General features: G+C 35.5%; 3 protein-coding genes across 4 annotated transcripts in view; all 3 read left to right on the top strand.

The window, feature by feature from the left end:
* LOC107718828 (sodium/potassium/calcium exchanger 3-like) overlaps positions 1-5,141 on the top strand; it is a 66,468-nt gene extending 61,327 nt beyond the window's left edge. Inside the window, exons 16-17 of the mRNA XM_016526061.1 lie at positions 2,545-2,610; positions 2,704-5,141. Coding sequence (XP_016381547.1) covers positions 2,545-2,610; positions 2,704-2,853 — 216 coding nt within the window. The 3' untranslated portion in view covers positions 2,854-5,141. The remainder of the gene's footprint in view (positions 1-2,544; positions 2,611-2,703) is intronic.
* Positions 5,142-8,835: 3,694 nt separating this feature from the next.
* Positions 8,836-11,288, top strand: LOC107718844 (uncharacterized). The gene is made up of 4 exons (XM_016526087.1): positions 8,836-9,265; positions 9,998-10,215; positions 10,480-10,639; positions 10,756-11,288. Exons 1-4 carry the CDS (start codon positions 9,004-9,006, stop codon positions 10,980-10,982), a joined length of 867 nt encoding a protein of 288 aa, XP_016381573.1. The 5' UTR covers positions 8,836-9,003; the 3' UTR covers positions 10,983-11,288.
* A 1,118-nt stretch (positions 11,289-12,406) lies between these two features.
* Positions 12,407-17,656, top strand: part of LOC107718829 (ras and Rab interactor 2-like) — a 36,243-nt gene continuing 30,993 nt past the window's right edge. Inside the window, exons 1-2 of one of the 2 annotated variants that reach the window (XM_016526062.1) lie at positions 12,407-12,600; positions 15,530-15,618. The gene's annotated coding sequence lies outside the window, so the exon portion shown is untranslated. The remainder of the gene's footprint in view (positions 12,601-15,529; positions 15,619-17,656) is intronic. The other variant, XM_016526063.1, reaches the window with a different exon arrangement.

Raw genomic sequence — 17,656 nt, forward strand, 5'->3', positions numbered from 1 at the left:
AATAGAGATTATTGTTTAATGATTTATTTGGTAAATATATCATTTGGCTTATAAACAGCATTGACATAGAAGGAATGAAAAATCAGTGAAAGTGACGTAACATGTGGCCAAGTATGGTGACCCATACTTGGAATTAGTGCTCTGCATTTAACCCATCCAAAGTGCACACATGTGTGTTTAGTTAATATTTGTAGATAGTTTCAGCATAATAACCTCAGAACATGTCAGTAGCAGTAGACCATTAAGGTAAGATCATCTTAGAGCAGTGGTTCAAGATGACTTATTTAAATTAAAACTGTAATCAATTTAAAGAATATTTATTTCTAAATATTTTTAAGATCTAAAATATTTTAATTGGGTAAAAATTGTGAGCTATATATATCTTTAAGAACCACTTTCTTAGAAGATTACAGTTCTTAATATATTGTCAATATTGTCATTTCTAGTTGATAGGAAAGGGAAATTGTGTAAATATTAGGCATGTGTTGATACGGATAATTATTTTTGTTATAGCCAAATAGTAAGATACAATTTTGTCTAAATAAATTCTTAATGAGTATGAAAAATGGCTATTAATTTTAGATTTGCTCAAGATTACATTAAGTCTTATTAAATTATTTCTAGACCAGCTTTAAGTGAGAGTTACATGATGGCAAACAGATCTAAATAAAGAAATTATAATAAACAATTAAATTTCAATAATGGATTATATTAAATTAAAAATATATATTTTGTGTTAGTGATGTGTCAGAAAACAGACACAAAAAAATGACACAAAAAGAAAATAGTAATTTAAGAGTCTGTGTACGTTTGTCTACCTCTGGCCTAAATTGAACACAAATTTTGAGTTTCTGTTAGATAAATAATTTGTTATACAAGCCCAATTCCAGAGAAGTTGGAACATTTTGTAAAATGCAATAAAATCAAGAATCTGTGATCTGTTCATTCTCTTTTAACTTTTATTTAATTGACAAAAGTACAAAGAAATGATTTCCAAAGTTTTCACTGACCAACGTAAATGTATTTTGTAAATATGAACACATTTTGATTTTGATGGCTGCAACACACTCCAAAAAAGTTGGGATAGAGGCATGTTTAACACTGTGTCACATCAACCTTCCTTTTAATTACAATGTTTAATTGTTTAGGAATTGAGGATACTAATTGTTAAAGCTCTGCAAGCAAAATTTTTGTCCAATCTTGCTTGATACAAGACTTCAGAAGCTCAGCAGTCTGTGATTGTTGTTGTCTGATTCTCCTTTTCATGATGAGCCATACATTTTCAACTGGAGACAGATCTGCTGGCCAGTCTAGCACATTCACACTGTCTACGAAACCACGCTGTTGTAGCACATGCAGAATGAGACCTGGCATTGTCTTGATATAATAACCATGGACTTCCCATGAAAGACATCATCTTGATGGCAGCATACCGTATGTCTCTGTATAATCCTAGTATATGCCTCCAAGTCAATGGTACCTTCGCACATATTCCAGTCACCCATGCTGTTTGCCCTGCTGCACCCCCATACCATGACAGACGTTTGCTTTTGCTTCTGTCGCTAATGTCTGGATGGTCCCTTTGGTCTTTGGGACCAAGAACTCGAAATCCATTCTCGGAAACAAGTTGAAATGTGAACTCATCTGAGTACAGCACACCTTTCCACTGTCTTTTTGACTATCTGAGATGAGTTCTGGCCCAGAGAACCCGGCATCATCGCTGCATAGAATTGATGTATAGCTTTCTCCTAGAGTAACAGATATTCAAGTTGCATTTCTTGATGCAGCAGCAGACTGTGGTAAATGACAGTGGTTTTCTGAAGTACTCCTGAGCCCATGTGGCTATATTTAACACATGACACATTTAACACATTTAGCATGACGGTTTCTTATGCAATGCCATCTGAGGGCTCAAAGGTCAAGCACATTCAACTGAGGTTTCCTGCCTTGCCCTACATGTACTGTGATTTCTCTGGATTCCCTGAATCTTTTCACAATATTATGTATGGTACTTGGTGAAAGACCTAAATTCTTTGCAATTTTGCATTGCAAAATTTAATTTTTGATTTGTTTGACACTTCTCTCATGACATTTGGCACAAAGTGATGAGCCATGATCCAGCTTTGCTTGCAAAGACTGAGATGCTCCTTTTATAGCCAAACATGATATGTTGACCCATTACCAATTCACCTGCTTACTGTGAACTGTTTGAAAACAATTTAACTTGGATATTCTATAACCTTATCACGTTTATTTTGCCACTGTCCCAACTTTTTTGGAATGTGTTGCAGCCGTCAAAAACAAAATTTGTTAATATTTACAAAATACATTTACATTGGTCAGTGAAAACTTTGGAAATCTTTTCTTTGTACTTTTGTCAATTAAATAAAAGTTAAGGAGAATGGACAAATCACAGATTCTTGATTTTATTGCATTTTACAAAACGTCCCAACTTCTCTGGAATTGGGGTTGTATTTATCTATACATTACATATTTTCTACATCCTACAAGTTCTAACATACTTTTTCCTGCATTTCTTTTCAGATTCACCTGAACAGTAAAGGCCTGATTTTCTCAGTTTGGCTGCTGCTAGCATCTGTGTTTCTCACGGTATGTGGGAGTATTTAAAAACACTTATTCAAACAAATGTCCTTTGAATCCACCTCTCACGGTCTCACCCTCTACCCTTTCTTTCCCTCTCAGGTTCTCGGTGTACATTTGAACAAGTGGAAGCTGGACAAGCGTTTGGGTTTCATTTGTTTGCTGATGTATGCTGTCTTCCTGTGTTTCTCCATCCTCATCGAGTTTAACATATTCACCTTCGTCAATCTGCCCACCTGCCGCGAGGAATGAGACGGTTCCTTTTCCCGGCCCTCCCTCCTTGACCTTGTGAGGACAATGGCACAAGTCCTCGATCAGAGGCAGACCGGCTCTCGTTCTGAAGGAATATTTATTTACTGATCTATCTGATCCTTTATCAATCCTCTCTTTTTCTTTCCAATGGGTGCAATATTGACGGAGTCTTTGGATCTGTGGTGTTACAAGAGAAGAGAGAGGATGTGTGTGAAGAATGGTCCTGTTGACTGATATATAGACTGTTCTATCGGGACAGGAACGTGGTAAATGAAGACTACTGCCTGGTTTGATGTGAATACTTATTTTTTTCAAAATATTTTGCATATTACATATTTAAAGAATATGATGTAAATGTATTTTATGATGGTATTTGTTTTATTAGCTGCTAATTTACTGAAGAAGAGGCTGGACTTATTAATGTCGGTAAAAATAGAGATTTATGAGGGTTCGTTATTTTGCTGAAAGGTACTGGTGACCTCTAGGAAATCCTTGTATACAGTCCTCTTTTTAATTTGGGCATTACCAAGTTGTCACCTTCATATTACAAGATCGATCTGGACGTCAGGGTCATTAGTGTCTACATTTTTCAGATGAGAATATGTTTACGGTGCAGAGGAGGTAATAAAACCGAAAGGTTTTAGATCAAATTTTAGTCAAAAAAAGAGATAAACAGCGGGCATTTGTTTGCACCTGTGTGGAAACACATGTTGGAACGCTACTACCAACATATTTATGTTTAGTGAGACACTATTCTTGTGTGATATATGGGTTTCTATAGATGTGTTTCTGAATTTTCTTTTGTCTTTAACACTCTGTATATACTGAAACAGAGAAAGGTTTATTTATTAATTTATTGAAAACTATTTATGCACATTACTTTCCTATGACGTACTGAAACAAAACCAACCCACAGCTGTCCCAAAGAAGAGACCGTTCTGGAGTTTCAGCCAGGCTACGCCGTTTTGTCCTTCAGAGCTTATGTGTCAGCCTTTTCTACTGGATTCCTTCTCCTTCATCTCTGAATATTATGCACCCTTTTAGATGCACCTTTGACTTGATGCGTAAAACAGTTTCTACTATTTGATATCGGTGTGACATGACAGAGGTAACTGTAAAGATTTTTTGAACACTCAAAACTTTGGCAGGCAAGTAAGGGAAAATATATAGCTAGATATACATTTTATACTTAACTGTTTTGACATTTAAGATCGGTCCATTCCCTTTTTAGAGTGAATGGAGTGAGTGAGCCACAAACCTAAGTAGCTGATTAGCAGGAACGTGTCCTGGTAAAATGAAGCTAACATTGATAAGACTGTTTCAAAGTCAAACCGTAGATGCTCTAGAAGAGGTCAAGTAATTTTTCTCTCAGCATGCTGCTCTAATCTTAGAGTTTATCCAGGAATTTTGGAAGAAATCCTCTCAGCAGGACAAGGATCAGAATTCATTTCCAAGGATGCAGTTAATACTATGGATTTTTCAGGAGTTCTTTATGTTGATGTGTCCGGGGCTCATTTCTTGCCCTTCTTTTAGAAGGACTATTTAAATACTTTGTTTTGTATGCCTCTGGTTCTGGGGATTTGAAAAAGACCGCCATAATGCATCACAGCTGTAAGCTTTTAACTGTGGCACAATATGTGGATGAGTGGACTTTTTCTCCTAACGGAGGTTTTTTAGTGAGCTGACAAAGTAGCGATTCTATGGACCGTTTTAGTCTAGTTAGCAACTTCATTCAGGTTTTCTAGTCTGAAGGCACATTGCAGGGAAATTTTGTGTTTTATGCACTGGTTGATACTGGGTGTCTATATTTTAAGTCATATTTTAAGAATAGAATTTAGATGACTTAGAAACATATCTGGAAGAGTATTGCGGCAAAGTATTTTTTATCACAAAAGTAACTTTGTATTTTGTAACGCAAAATGTTTAGAAATGTTTTCTGCTTTTAAAAGTCTGTAGAGTGTGCTTCAAGTGAATCTGCATATTCTTTAGATCATAAAACTAATTTGTCAGCTTACTGTCAGAGTACTTTTAGCATGTTTAAAATCAAAGGTCACACTTTGTAGGGCATTCTTTTCAACAATGTAATAAAAAAAAAAAGATAATTTGTCCTAGTTTGACAGAATATATTAGCAAATATGAACATTTGGTTTTCTGTATCACTCATAGTAGACATTGAGGCCTAGTTTACTTTCCAAAAACGCAACAGCAGGTCTAGGGTTTAAGCAATGTGATATTCCTGATAAATATAAGCTAGGTGTAATCCAAGTAGAGCATACAAGCTGTGTTTGGATGCTAAAGATTGTTACGCCGTTTTATCCTTCAGAGCTTATGTGTCAGCCTTTTCTACTGGATTCCTTCTCCTTCATCTCTGAATATTATGCACCTTTTAGATGCACCTTTGACTTGATGCGTAAAACAGTTTCTACTATTTGATATCGGTGTGACATGACAGAGGTAACTGTAAAGATTTTTTGAACACTCAAAACTTTGGCAGGCAAGTAAGGGAAAATATATAGCTAGATATACATTTTATACTTAACTGTTTTGACATTTAAGATCGGTCCATTCCCTTTTTAGAGTGAATGGAGTGAGTGAGCCACAAACCTAAGTAGCTGATTAGCAGGAACGTGTCCTGGTAAAATGAAGCTAACATTGATAAGACTGTTTCAAAGTCAAACCGTAGATGCTCTAGAAGAGGTCAAGTAATTTTTCTCTCAGCATGCTGCTCTAATCTTAGAGTTTATCCAGGAATTTTGGAAGAAATCCTCTCAGCAGGACAAGGATCAGAATTCATTTCCAAGGATGCAGTTAATACTATGGATTTTTCAGGAGTTCTTTATGTTGATGTGTCCGGGGCTCATTTCTTGCCCTTCTTTTAGAAGGACTATTTAAATACTTTGTTTTGTATGCCTCTGGTTCTGGGGATTTGAAAAAGACCGCCATAATGCATCACAGCTGTAAGCTTTTAACTGTGGCACAATGTGTGGATGAGTGGACTTTTTCTCCTAACGGAGGTTTTTTAGTGAGCTGACAAAGTAGCGATTCTATGGACCGTTTTAGTCTAGTTAGCAACTTCATTCAGGTTTTCTAGTCTGAAGGCACATTGCAGGGAAATTTTGTGTTTTATGCACTGGTTGATACTGGGTGTCTATATTTTAAGTCATATTTTAAGAATAGAATTTAGATGACTTAGAAACATATCTGGAAGAGTATTGCGGCAAAGTATTTTTTATCACAAAAGTAACTTTGTATTTTGTAACGCAAAATGTTTAGAAATGTTTTCTGCTTTTAAAAGTCTGTAGAGTGTGCTTCAAGTGAATCTGCATATTCTTTAGATCATAAAACTAATTTGTCAGCTTACTGTCAGAGTACTTTTAGCATGTTTAAAATCAAAGGTCACACTTTGTAGGGCATTCTTTTCAACAATGTAATAAAAAAAAAAAGATAATTTGTCCTAGTTTGACAGAATATATTAGCAAATATGAACATTTGGTTTTCTGTATCACTCATAGTAGACATTGAGGCCTAGTTTACTTTCCAAAAACGCAACAGCAGGTCTAGGGTTTAAGCAATGTGATATTCCTGATAAATATAAGCTAGGTGTAATCCAAGTAGAGCATACAAGCTGTGTTTGGATGCTAAAGATTGTTAGTCTATAATTTCTTTTTTGAAAAGCAGGGTATTATAAGAAAGACATCCGGAAGGCAGGGTTTAATGAAAGTTTTGTTCATGAAAAGCAATAATGTTTAGATTAATTAATTACTGTGTTTGCATTTTTTCTTGTAAATCCTAAACATGACACATCACATTCTTTGAATCATATACATATGTTGCGTAAATATTTCAGTAAGGTTTAATAGAGTTTGTGCACTCTATGCTCAATATTAAGGATAGTAAAAAGAGGCTTTGAGATGCAACAAAATTGGCTTTCATTGCAAAATGCTCCAAAATCTATGAATACTGCTGCTTACAGATTGTGGGACATTAATGCCTATGTTTATGGTAGCAAAATCAGCCATACTAAAGATTCAATGATTTTAACATACTGATAAATGCTATTTGGTCATCATCACTTCTGGAAATCAAAGTGCTGCTGTTCATTTGTATGCACAAATATAATAATAATAATGAGGGCATGCACAACCAATTAGCCCACAATTAGACAAGTTTCCCTCAGATTTCCTTTTCTTGTCTGTTGATATTTCTTCATGGATTCAGGCATATTTGAATAAAAAATGTGACTTTTACAGGGTGTTGCATTGCTACCGTACATAATTATACATACATGAAAATGTCTTCATATTTTTGTCTTTGCCTGTATATCCGTTGACTATATTTTCACACAGTAGATACTATACAATGTTTGGGTCCTTTATTTGTTTATTTTAATTTTGTTGTTGTTGTGTTGAGGGTTTGATTAAACACCCTTGGTTTGCTAAATCGCATGGGATATTATAATATAAGGAGTTATTTATGTTCATTACTATTACACATTGTTGAGCACTGGACGGACAGCAGTGGAATTAGACCTCTTAGATTATTGCATGTTTTCTTTGTTTTCTTTTTTTTTTCCAATGGAAAACTGCTGGGCTTTTGATTCTCCAATGAAAGCATAAAGTAGATATTTCATTCAAAGTAACTGATGTCTTCTGCATTTCAGGAGTCATAAAAAGAATGGTGGTTGGCTTTATGTAATAAAATATTTTGTTCAGGTGTTTCAGTTGTATATTAGAGTACATTTTTGCTACTTGAGCATAATAAAAATGATCTTTGCTGAGGTAAACACTATTGTTCCCTTGTTGTCATTTCAGCCATAATGGCATGCGTAAATACACATGTTGGCTTCACTGTATAAAGGCATAAATGCAATTTCTTTATTTATGATAATATTTCCTAAACGTCAAACGTACCTCTAACCCTTACATAAACCTGGTGATATCAGTAGATTTAAAGCAAAATATCATTAGATCATGCCTCCATGCCAGAAATATCAGATCCAGCCCCGGACACTATCCTGTCAGAAAATATCAGTTTTATCTAACAGAACAACTCAGCAAAGTTGTCTAATACCCAAAAACATATTAATTGTCTTCTATATCAGCCAAGAAGTTGACTGAGTAAGCCAGAGAAGAGCAGAAGCAGGAGATGAAGTATGGTAATAAAAAAAGAAGCAGAGTGTATAAATAATCTTAGGTATGTTTCAATGCTCAGACTTCATCTGACCAACACCAACCCAACAAGTCTTATTATATCACAAGAAATAGCAATGGAAAATTACTGCTTCACAACCTTGAAATGGAGACATTCTCTTATCTCTTACTCGTGACGTGAATACACATTTCCCTTGAACCCACACAATCATAAGACTAAACAACAATGGAATAATAGTATAAGACAAAATAATATAAATGACTAATCAATAAATGAATCAATGAAATGAGTATAAATAGCCTATATAATATAGCCAAATACATCTCAAATAACGATCAGTTTTTAAAACACTGAAATAAAAACATGGATCTCAGTGAGTATGTAAGAGAAAGGAAAGAGCTGCCTTTAATTTATAATGCATATGGAAACTAATTTTAACTTAATCTACTACGGTTTAAATGTAGGCTATTAATCTTTAACTTTACAACTCAATAACACATTAATGATTTTTTTTATTTTTAATTAATATTTACAGGGTTAATTTATTTAATTCTTTATTTTTTAGCTTTTCATATCCATATTGCACAAAGAACACAGAAAAAGGATGTAAAACTAAATAAAATGAAAATGATTAATTATATTAGTAGTTATCAGCAAAAATGATCATCTTTTATGGGTAATCATTTGCAAAGACTCTTATAATAGATGTACTTCTGTCAAAAATGAAATTTAGGTCAATTTAAGTGCGCGCCTGTGAGCAATGGGTGACGTCACCAGCCCGCAATGCTTGTGGGAATTGTAGTTTTTTCAAAACTCCCAACGTTCTGCTAACGTTTCTGTGACGTTTGCGTAACGTGATACGTGCGCTGGCTGGGGACAGTTTGATAACCATTTCCGTCTATTTCTCGTACATATCGCAGTGTTTATTAAGAGATGCATGTTAAGAGATTAAATTTCGCATGAAGTGCTGTTTGTAAGTGTGTAAGTACATCCATATAAATGGACCCAAACAGTGTCAGTCGCGTGAACTGGGCCATAAACCGCCGGGCGGAGGGTTTAGTAAGTAAACACATGGCAGACATGGCAAAGAGACGCTCAGCGGTGTCTGAGGAGGATATGCACCCTCTGCCAGGAGACTTGAGCAGAAGCGCAGAAGACATCCCTGGGCGGGCCGAGGTGAATTTCAGCGTGGATTCACAGTCCTACAATCCTGCAGGAGTGGCGGGAAAGTTAATGCGCGAGGATGCGTCTTCAACATCAGGTACTGGGAAGTGAGAAGAGTAAAAATGGTTATGTTTACATTGAAACGGACTTGCACATCCCTTCCCTTCTATCATTATGGAACTTTGTCTTGTTAAAAAATGTATTTTGCATTGAGATTTTAAGTTTTTGGATATAGGTATTATTAGTTGGTAGTTGACAGTTGATTAGGTATTATCTTATTTTGTTTTAAGATAAAATTGCTAACTTGCATAGTTTTTACATAGTTAACTTGGTGTGCTAAACAACTCGGGTCATTTGGTTATTTATTTAGATAAAATATGATAAAAGCACCTAATGTAAAAAAAAATCAATATTAATAAAACCCTTTGACAGTTCTCACCAAAGTTATTTAGTAAACAAGCCACCACCTTTATTATTATTGGCAATATTTTTTTCCCCACAAATGAAACAGTAGTTCACACAAAAATTTAAATTTGCCAAATTAAACCGTACTCGCACTCAGGAAGTTGTGGTTGAGTCTTCACTGGAACAGATTTGGAGAAATGTAACATTACATCAGTTGCTTACAAATGATCAACTGCAGTGAATGGGTGCCGTCAGAATGAGAGTTAAAACAGCTGATAAAAAACATCAAAATAATCCAGCAAACTCATCTACATCCTGGATGACCTGAGGCTGAGTAAATTTAAAGCAAATTTTTATTTTTGGGTGAACTATTCCTTTAACTTTCTGTAAGTCTTCACTTAATATACATTTCATACAATTACAGAGACAGCAGCCCATAAACAAATCCTATCACTCCTTATTGAGATCAAGGAGGAGCAACAGAGGCAGTGGGAAGTTCTGAAAGACCTGCAGGCCAGGATTCATGGACAGGTTTGTGAAGAGGAGGACGAGCCGCTTGACGTAGATCTGCCACTACGAACAATGGAACAGCTTGATGAAACAGAGCAGCATTTAGAAGATACTGAAGCTCAGAAGAGAATGGTAAAAAATTATTACTGTCAGTCTAGTCTACAATCTACAATTACTGCAGCGTATGTAATAATAGGTTATGTTACTTTGTAAACCTCAGTCAGGACAGGAAGTTTACATTTTATGGAGGTAGTTGTGTAGTCCAAAATAATAGTTTAGAACAATATTGTTTGCTTGTGGTTCTAGTTTTATATTTCTTTCTACAAAACTTTTCTGGTTACATTGTCCCCTCCTGTATTGTACTGAGTATTTATTCATTTTTTTATTTTTCCATAGGTGTCACACCTCTCACGGATGGGTGGAGCTACGGTAGATGATGCGGTCCGGCGTCTTATGCATGCTGTTCTCTCTTTCAGTGTGGGCTCAGAGCTCAACTGGGTTGGCAGAGGACAGAAAAGGAGCTTCAGAAACACCAGACTGCAGGGTGTTTTGTTTCGTAAGCAGTCTTTAAAATCATGTCTCAGTGCAGATGCATCTTCAGGTTTATCACTGACTTTTTAGGATCCTCAACATTTCCCATGTGATAGATTGTTTTAACCCCGTTTTCTGTAGGTGCCTTGAAAAGGACACCTGTAGGAAAGGAGGCCACGCACCACCAGTTTGCTGATGTAGTCAAGAAATGGTTGCGGTTTGCCCCTTTCCGACAAAGAGGAAGTGGACGAAGACCGCATTGGAAACCTGTTGAGTTCATCTGTCCCAAATATGACAGTACTGTGGAGGATCATAACCAGCTTAACCATAACCAGCTGGATTCTGGGGAGATTCAGGTGACAATATAATTACACTAAGTGTTGTATGACTAAATGTCCAAAGACAAGTAAAGTGAAATCAGTGAATGAAGAAATGACAAGAGTGTGAAGGATTGGCTTTCAAATTATGTTTCTTTTTTGCCATATTACATTCTTTCTGTTATAATATTTGCTTTGTTTTCTTTAAGTTAAAATATACTATTGTTACGAGAATAATTTGCAGATTTTCAAATTACAGCATTAATCTTTAAAAAGTAATGGGTAAATGTCAATAATTCTGTTATAATGAATCTTTTACCCATGCAATTTTGTTTTAATTATATTTTAAAATGTCGTTTTAAACGCTGATGGCAGTATATTTCCATTTTAAATTTTACATTTTGCAATACATTTTGCAAATTGTTAATTAAGACATTGTTATGACAATAAATAGACATCAGAGTTAAAAATTTCTAACATTAAAGAGTTAATAAGTGTCACAGAAAATGTCAGATTGCTGTAGAAAAAAGACATTTCTCAAATGTAATTTAATGACTTTTCTCAATAACGTAGCTAAATGCACTTACTCACTTGGTATCTTTGATAATGTGGACCATTTTCCAACAATTTTCTAAGAACTCTTGCGTCCTGGCATATATAAAAACACATTAAAAACTTTTTTATCCATGAACTTTTTCTGTGGTGAATTCATTTGTGTTATTTGAGTGTTTCATGTTTATTGAGCCACTATTTTCAATTTATGTGACACTTTTACTTTCAATTTACTTAATGTTACAAAAGTACAAGATGATCTAACATAATCTTCCTTCAAGTCCCTCAAAACACTTTTTTTTTTTAAACTATCACTATAGTGTTTAATTTTTTAATCAACATGGTTGAAGAGTACATGGGAATTTGTCATAGCCTGTAGTGTAATTTCCATCATATCTCAAACAATGTACTGTTTAATCACATTCTACTATGGAAATGGCATATTAACATAGATGTAATAAAATGTCAGACTCTTACAGCTAATTTTACAGCTTGTATTTTATGTATCCTAAATACTATAATATATAACGCCTTATATGCATAATTTGACAAAATTACAATTTGATTGGAAATGACAGTTAACAGAATATTTGTAATATCACGTATATAATAAAAACAAGTGTTATTTTGGTAATTTTTGCTTTGGTTTCTTTGCTTTAATAAATGATTCAAGGAAGTGAAATAGTGACATTTTTAGAGATATTTAGCCCACCGGTCATTTATTTAATTGTTTCGATTTGTGCAGCTTTGGCCCTCCATAGTTTTCCACTGTCTTTCCGGCTCTTTCATGTTCCTCTCTGAGTAACATCAGTGGTTGGTGGGTCTAACAAAGGCTTTTCCCTTCCAAAGACATTCCCGACTGGAACACGTGACGTGAAACTTAATGCACATCAACTTTTGTTCTACTGGAGTTTGTTTTTGCCAGGAGAGGTCGCATGCTTTAACACAGCTATGAGTCTTTCTTGCGAAGTACAAGGAAGCAAGCAACCTCGACTCGGTCGTGTAAGAACATCTAAAACTGTTAACATCAACTGAGCCTTTGGAGGAAGATCATCCAGGTCTTATAAATGCGTAACTGCGCTTTTGCTAGCGGGTGTTTTGATTTCGACCCGTCGAGGTGAGTCCCACACACTGTTTATAAACGTAAGTCTGCTGTAAGCCAGCTTAGTCTTAAATGGATTTAAAACGTTTCTTCTTTTTGTGTGTTACTTGTTAAAATAATAATAATAAAAAATCTTAAATTTGTTGTTACAACAGTTTGGAGCATATATTATACGTTTTTGTTTATGTTTTGTAGTTATATTTTATGAACACTTAATTACTCGTGATAGTAATGGTGTTTTAAATATGCTGGGCTAACACCAGTAAGGATAGTTTGATACTTTGGTGACTTCTTTTTAATACTAACTACCACTTGCTTTGTGGACAAGAAGCAAAACTGTTATTGTTGTCAGCCGGTAACTGTGTTATGCAGGTTTCTCTGGTTAATGGTCTATAGGAAACATACATGTAATGTAATGTGATGTTATGTTGTTGAATGTCTTCATGATGTGTTGAAAGTTTTAAGGATGATGTCAAGGAAAGTCCAATTTGTCAAGATCTGTAAAACCTCCTGAGCTACAGTATATGTCTAGACTTTATCGATATACCCACAAGGTTGTAATGAATATGAGTCAGCTTAGGTTTTGAAACACATTAATTTATTTCTTAGGTGAATGGTATGTATGTTAATTATGTCCCCAAGAAAAAGAAAAGCTCTAGTACAGCACTGAACAGTGTGTTTTTGTGTTAGTATAAGTTTTTATGCTAAATTTCATGTTAAAGATCATATAATTTTGCACTGGAAAACTGATTGCACTTCCTCTTATATGTTTCTTTGTGAACTCTAAAAGAGAGGGAAGTAAACTCAGTGTAGGGGTCAAGTTAGTAGCTTCACCGCGATCCTCATAACCAGTACACAATGATTTCAAGATTTGTTGAAGAGTTAATTACATCAGAACAGGTTGTTGTAAAATGTTTGCCAAATTTTGGCATCTCCTAAAACTTGGTTGTGTCTCTGGACAATAAAAAATTTAACAGCCCCTTTGAGGAAAATAGGTTAATGGCGTAATCAAAATGTAATATAGGAGATCATAATCCACACTCACGAAAACAGTCTTTTTTCGTTTTATTTTACATTCATCGTTGATGGGAAAAGACACAAACGTTTCAGCTCAAAGCCTTCCTCAGTGGCACACCAAAATAAAAAGATGAAGTGACAGAAGAGCACGGTGCAACCGGCATGGTAGAACTGTATTCGAAATGTAAAAATTGTGTTGTTGTTATTAATTTTTTTTTGTTTTTTTTTTTGTGGGAAGCCAATGGAAAGTCCTTGTGATATAGTGAGTGTGCTTACTTATCCACCACTTGTGCTTTATGCATCAGTTCTCTTTTATTGCTGTCATACAAATTGATTGCATTCATCACTAAATTTTTTTCTAAAAATCGTCCCACTAGATTTTTCGTTTCTTCCCCACCAATATTTCAGCAGTGGCTCTGAGGCCTGTTAAGAGGATTAGTCTCAGGCAAAGGGAAGTAACCTGCCCAGAACATGCGTCATTTGACAAGAATTTTAGTGTTGTGCAGTGATTGGCATTGGATTAGTTTGGAAGAGAATGTTTTGATCCATTTCATTACTGTACATAGCAGTCATATTTACTTTATTTAAGCTGCGGTTTGCTGGAATTGTGACCACTGAGCGCTACTCAAATGCTGAGGTGTCAGCCCTGACTGAGGTGACTTCATTATGGTAATTCCGTGTACTGTAATTTGTCATCGTAATTTTAGTGTCTGCTGACAGTATTGATAGTTGTTACACTGATTTCAGTGAATGTGGTGGGTATATGATTAAATAGCTTGACAATTTTGAAATGAAATGTGATCTCTTATGGTCAGCCGATCAGAGCAATGAATGCAAAGTGAGAGATATAATGAGGTAAAGAGATATCATATTTAGTTTAACCGCAGAATTGAAAAACAAGCCAAAGACTCACACAGAGTGATACTATGTAGTGTGTCAAACTGCACATAGTTTTAATATTTTTTACTTAAACACTTCCTTGCTTGTTGTTTCCTTTCAGTTATTCACCTTGTCTCCGTTCCCTTATAATAGACTACCATTCAAAAGTGTGTGGTAAGATTAAAAAAATAAAAATAAAATAAAATGTTCAGTTTTATTGATCAAAAGTGACAGCAAAAGGTTTGTAATGTTACAAAAGAATAAATATGTTCAAATAATTAAATACATATTTTTTTCGGATTTTTCCCGTTTTCTCAAAAAATAAGCACTAGCTGTTTTCTACATTGATCATAAATAAGAAATGTTTCTTGAGCACAAAAACAGCATATTAGATTGATTATAGTGAATTCTGAAGGATCATGTGACTCTGGAGACTGGAGTAATAGCTGCTATCAGATTTGCAGACAAACTGAAATGGAACATTTTGTTTTTAATTGTTTTTTTTTAAAAATCCACCATATTACTAGTTTTTATTGTGTTTTTGATCAAATAAATGCAGCTTTGATGAGTATAATCCTACCGACCCCAAACTCTTGTGTCCACACTGAATATTTTTTGCCTTGTTTACATTTTGCAAACTGAAATGGAACATTTTGTTTTTAATTGTTTTTTTTTAAAAATCCCACCATATTACTAGTTTTTATTGTGTTTTTGATCAAATAAATGCAGCTTTGATGAGTATAATCCTACCGACCCCAAACTCTTGTGTCCACACTGAATATTTTTTGCCTTGTTTACATTTTGTGGGCCAATTGGAGGTTCAAACACAGAGCAAACCTCAAATATTTAAAACACTGAGACCCATTGGGACTAAAGCCTGTTTTGAAGCAGATAATGCTGACTATATCTTCCCATCACAATAACAACCAACAACAACAAAAAAACTTCACTTGCATTCCAATTTTACCCAATTTTGCCTGGCTGTGCGCATCTGAAAATGTGGTGAAAAGGCTAAAAAATTATTTTGTCTTCACTTTATTTTCTGTAGGAATAGTGACATGCTAAATAATGGAGGAATTCATGATGAACGAAGACCAGGAAGTGATATGTTAAAGTAAAGGGAAGCGAACAGATTAGGTAAGGGGAGCCGGCTTCACATGTTTGCTTCTTAAGTGTGATTTATATGAGCGAGATCTAATGGTTTATCTGTCTTCCCCACTGAAGTGAGACTGTATTCAGCACATGCAGACCTCATTTTCTCTTAAAGGAATGTTTCAGCTTCAATGCAGTTAAGCTAAAGCAACAACTTTTGTGGCATAATGTGAATTACCACAGAAAATAATTTGGACTTACCTCTTAAAAAGCAACTTACCTACACATTTATGACCAAAAAAACAGCCAGAAACAATCTAATCAACAGCTTTCTGCTATCTTTCTTTACCTGAAGGCATGACATCACATCTTTGTTGATATACGGGCAATGCCCACAGATATTACAACTTTATAGCTCGAATTACTTTTTATGGATGGTTTCAGTGCTTTACAAAAATATGAGTTTGACATCCATCAAATTCTTTTGTAAATGTCGTATTATAACCATGATTTTTGCTTATTTATGGTAATTGATATTATCAAATGATGTATTAAACTTGTAATGAACCTGGAAAATTCCTTATGAAATATTACACTTGTTTTTTCAGTTTTCATTTCCTTTTATCTACCATACATCCTCGTATCTCAGAGTTTTGGATGATGTGATGTGGCTGGAATCCAGATTTAGCAAAGAAAACGTCTCAGGTTACTTATGTAACCATGGTTCCCTGAGTAGGGAACGAGACACTGCGTCCTCTAGGGGTCGCTATGGGGAACGCCTCGTCGTGACCCGTGTCTGAAGCATACATTGAAAAAACACCAACTCGTTGGGCCGGCGACAGCCATGACGTCACTACCGGTGCGACTATAGTATAAATAAGCGCCGGGAGCTACACATCATTCACTTCTTCGTCTGAAGCTTGCATCCGCAGCATGGCAAGAAACCTAGAGGACGCAGGGTCTCGTTCCCTACTCAGGGAACAATGGTTACATAAGTAACCTGAGACGTTTTGCAAGTTTCCACAGTTCGAAGTTCCCATGAAAGGGAACTTGTTTTGTTTCTTCAGCGTTGCTATTTTGGTATTTAAAAACCTTCAAACAGGTTTGTTGTTTTGGTTGGGAGGGGTTATGTTTTATGGAAACCAAAGAAATTTGGACTTAAACATAAACATGGACTGGATTGAAGATGGCACTCAAAACCTCTTCTTATCATGACAACCTACTTCAGACCTTTTCTGAAGACAATGAGAAGGATAATAATAGCGTAATGGGCAAGATGAAGCAATTGTTTTCTTCTTCGGAAGATCATCCGGTATCCAGTCCAGCACTCTAGAAATTATATCAGCTTTTGCAGTCAGGAAGCTGCCAGTCTGCCAAGAGCCTTTCCCACGGAATCACCTCACGCTTCCCACTGCACCGTCTGAATGAGAGACACAGAAACTAGGAAATGGAGAGAGAGAGAAAGGGTAAGTTCTGAGGAGTAGGAAACTTTTAAGTAGATCAAAAAGGTGCGTTTGGAGCCAGATTCAGGGCAGCAGAGGAAAGGAAACTTGATGAACCCGAATGAAAGATGTGGACTAAGCACTTAAATGCAAGAACAGCCCGATATATGAGTCTGGAATTTGTCAGCACATGTATAAAAATCGTTGTTTGATCCTCATTTTGTCTAGTTATTGCTCTGGGACATGCTATGTGGGGTGGAGCTGGCCACATCCTGTAGTGCGCTGGCCTCTGCCTGCTCCCTCTGAATGTGTGTTTAAGTGCTTCTCTTGTCTGGGGATCTGGGGATCACACCCATCCCATGTTGTGAGTAGGCCTAGATATTAGGGCTGTGCAATATATCGAAATATCGCAAATGTACATATCGCAATATGCATATCGCTACAGCTTGCAATATTTGGGGCCATGAACAAAAGACAGAGAAAATCACTCACTGCTCTTACCTAAATGTAGCTTAAATAAGAATCAGTGCATATTGAATTCAAAGAGTAAATACTAAGCAGTGTTTTATTTTTCCTTTTTATTATTCAGTTCCTAAACTCATGTTAAAATGACATTTTTATGTAATGCTCGAGTAAAACAC

Source organism: Sinocyclocheilus rhinocerous, unplaced genomic scaffold (genome assembly GCF_001515625.1).
Source record: "Sinocyclocheilus rhinocerous isolate Xijiao unplaced genomic scaffold, SAMN03320098_v1.1 scaffold3288, whole genome shotgun sequence".
Taxonomy (NCBI): Eukaryota; Metazoa; Chordata; class Actinopteri; order Cypriniformes; family Cyprinidae; genus Sinocyclocheilus; species Sinocyclocheilus rhinocerous.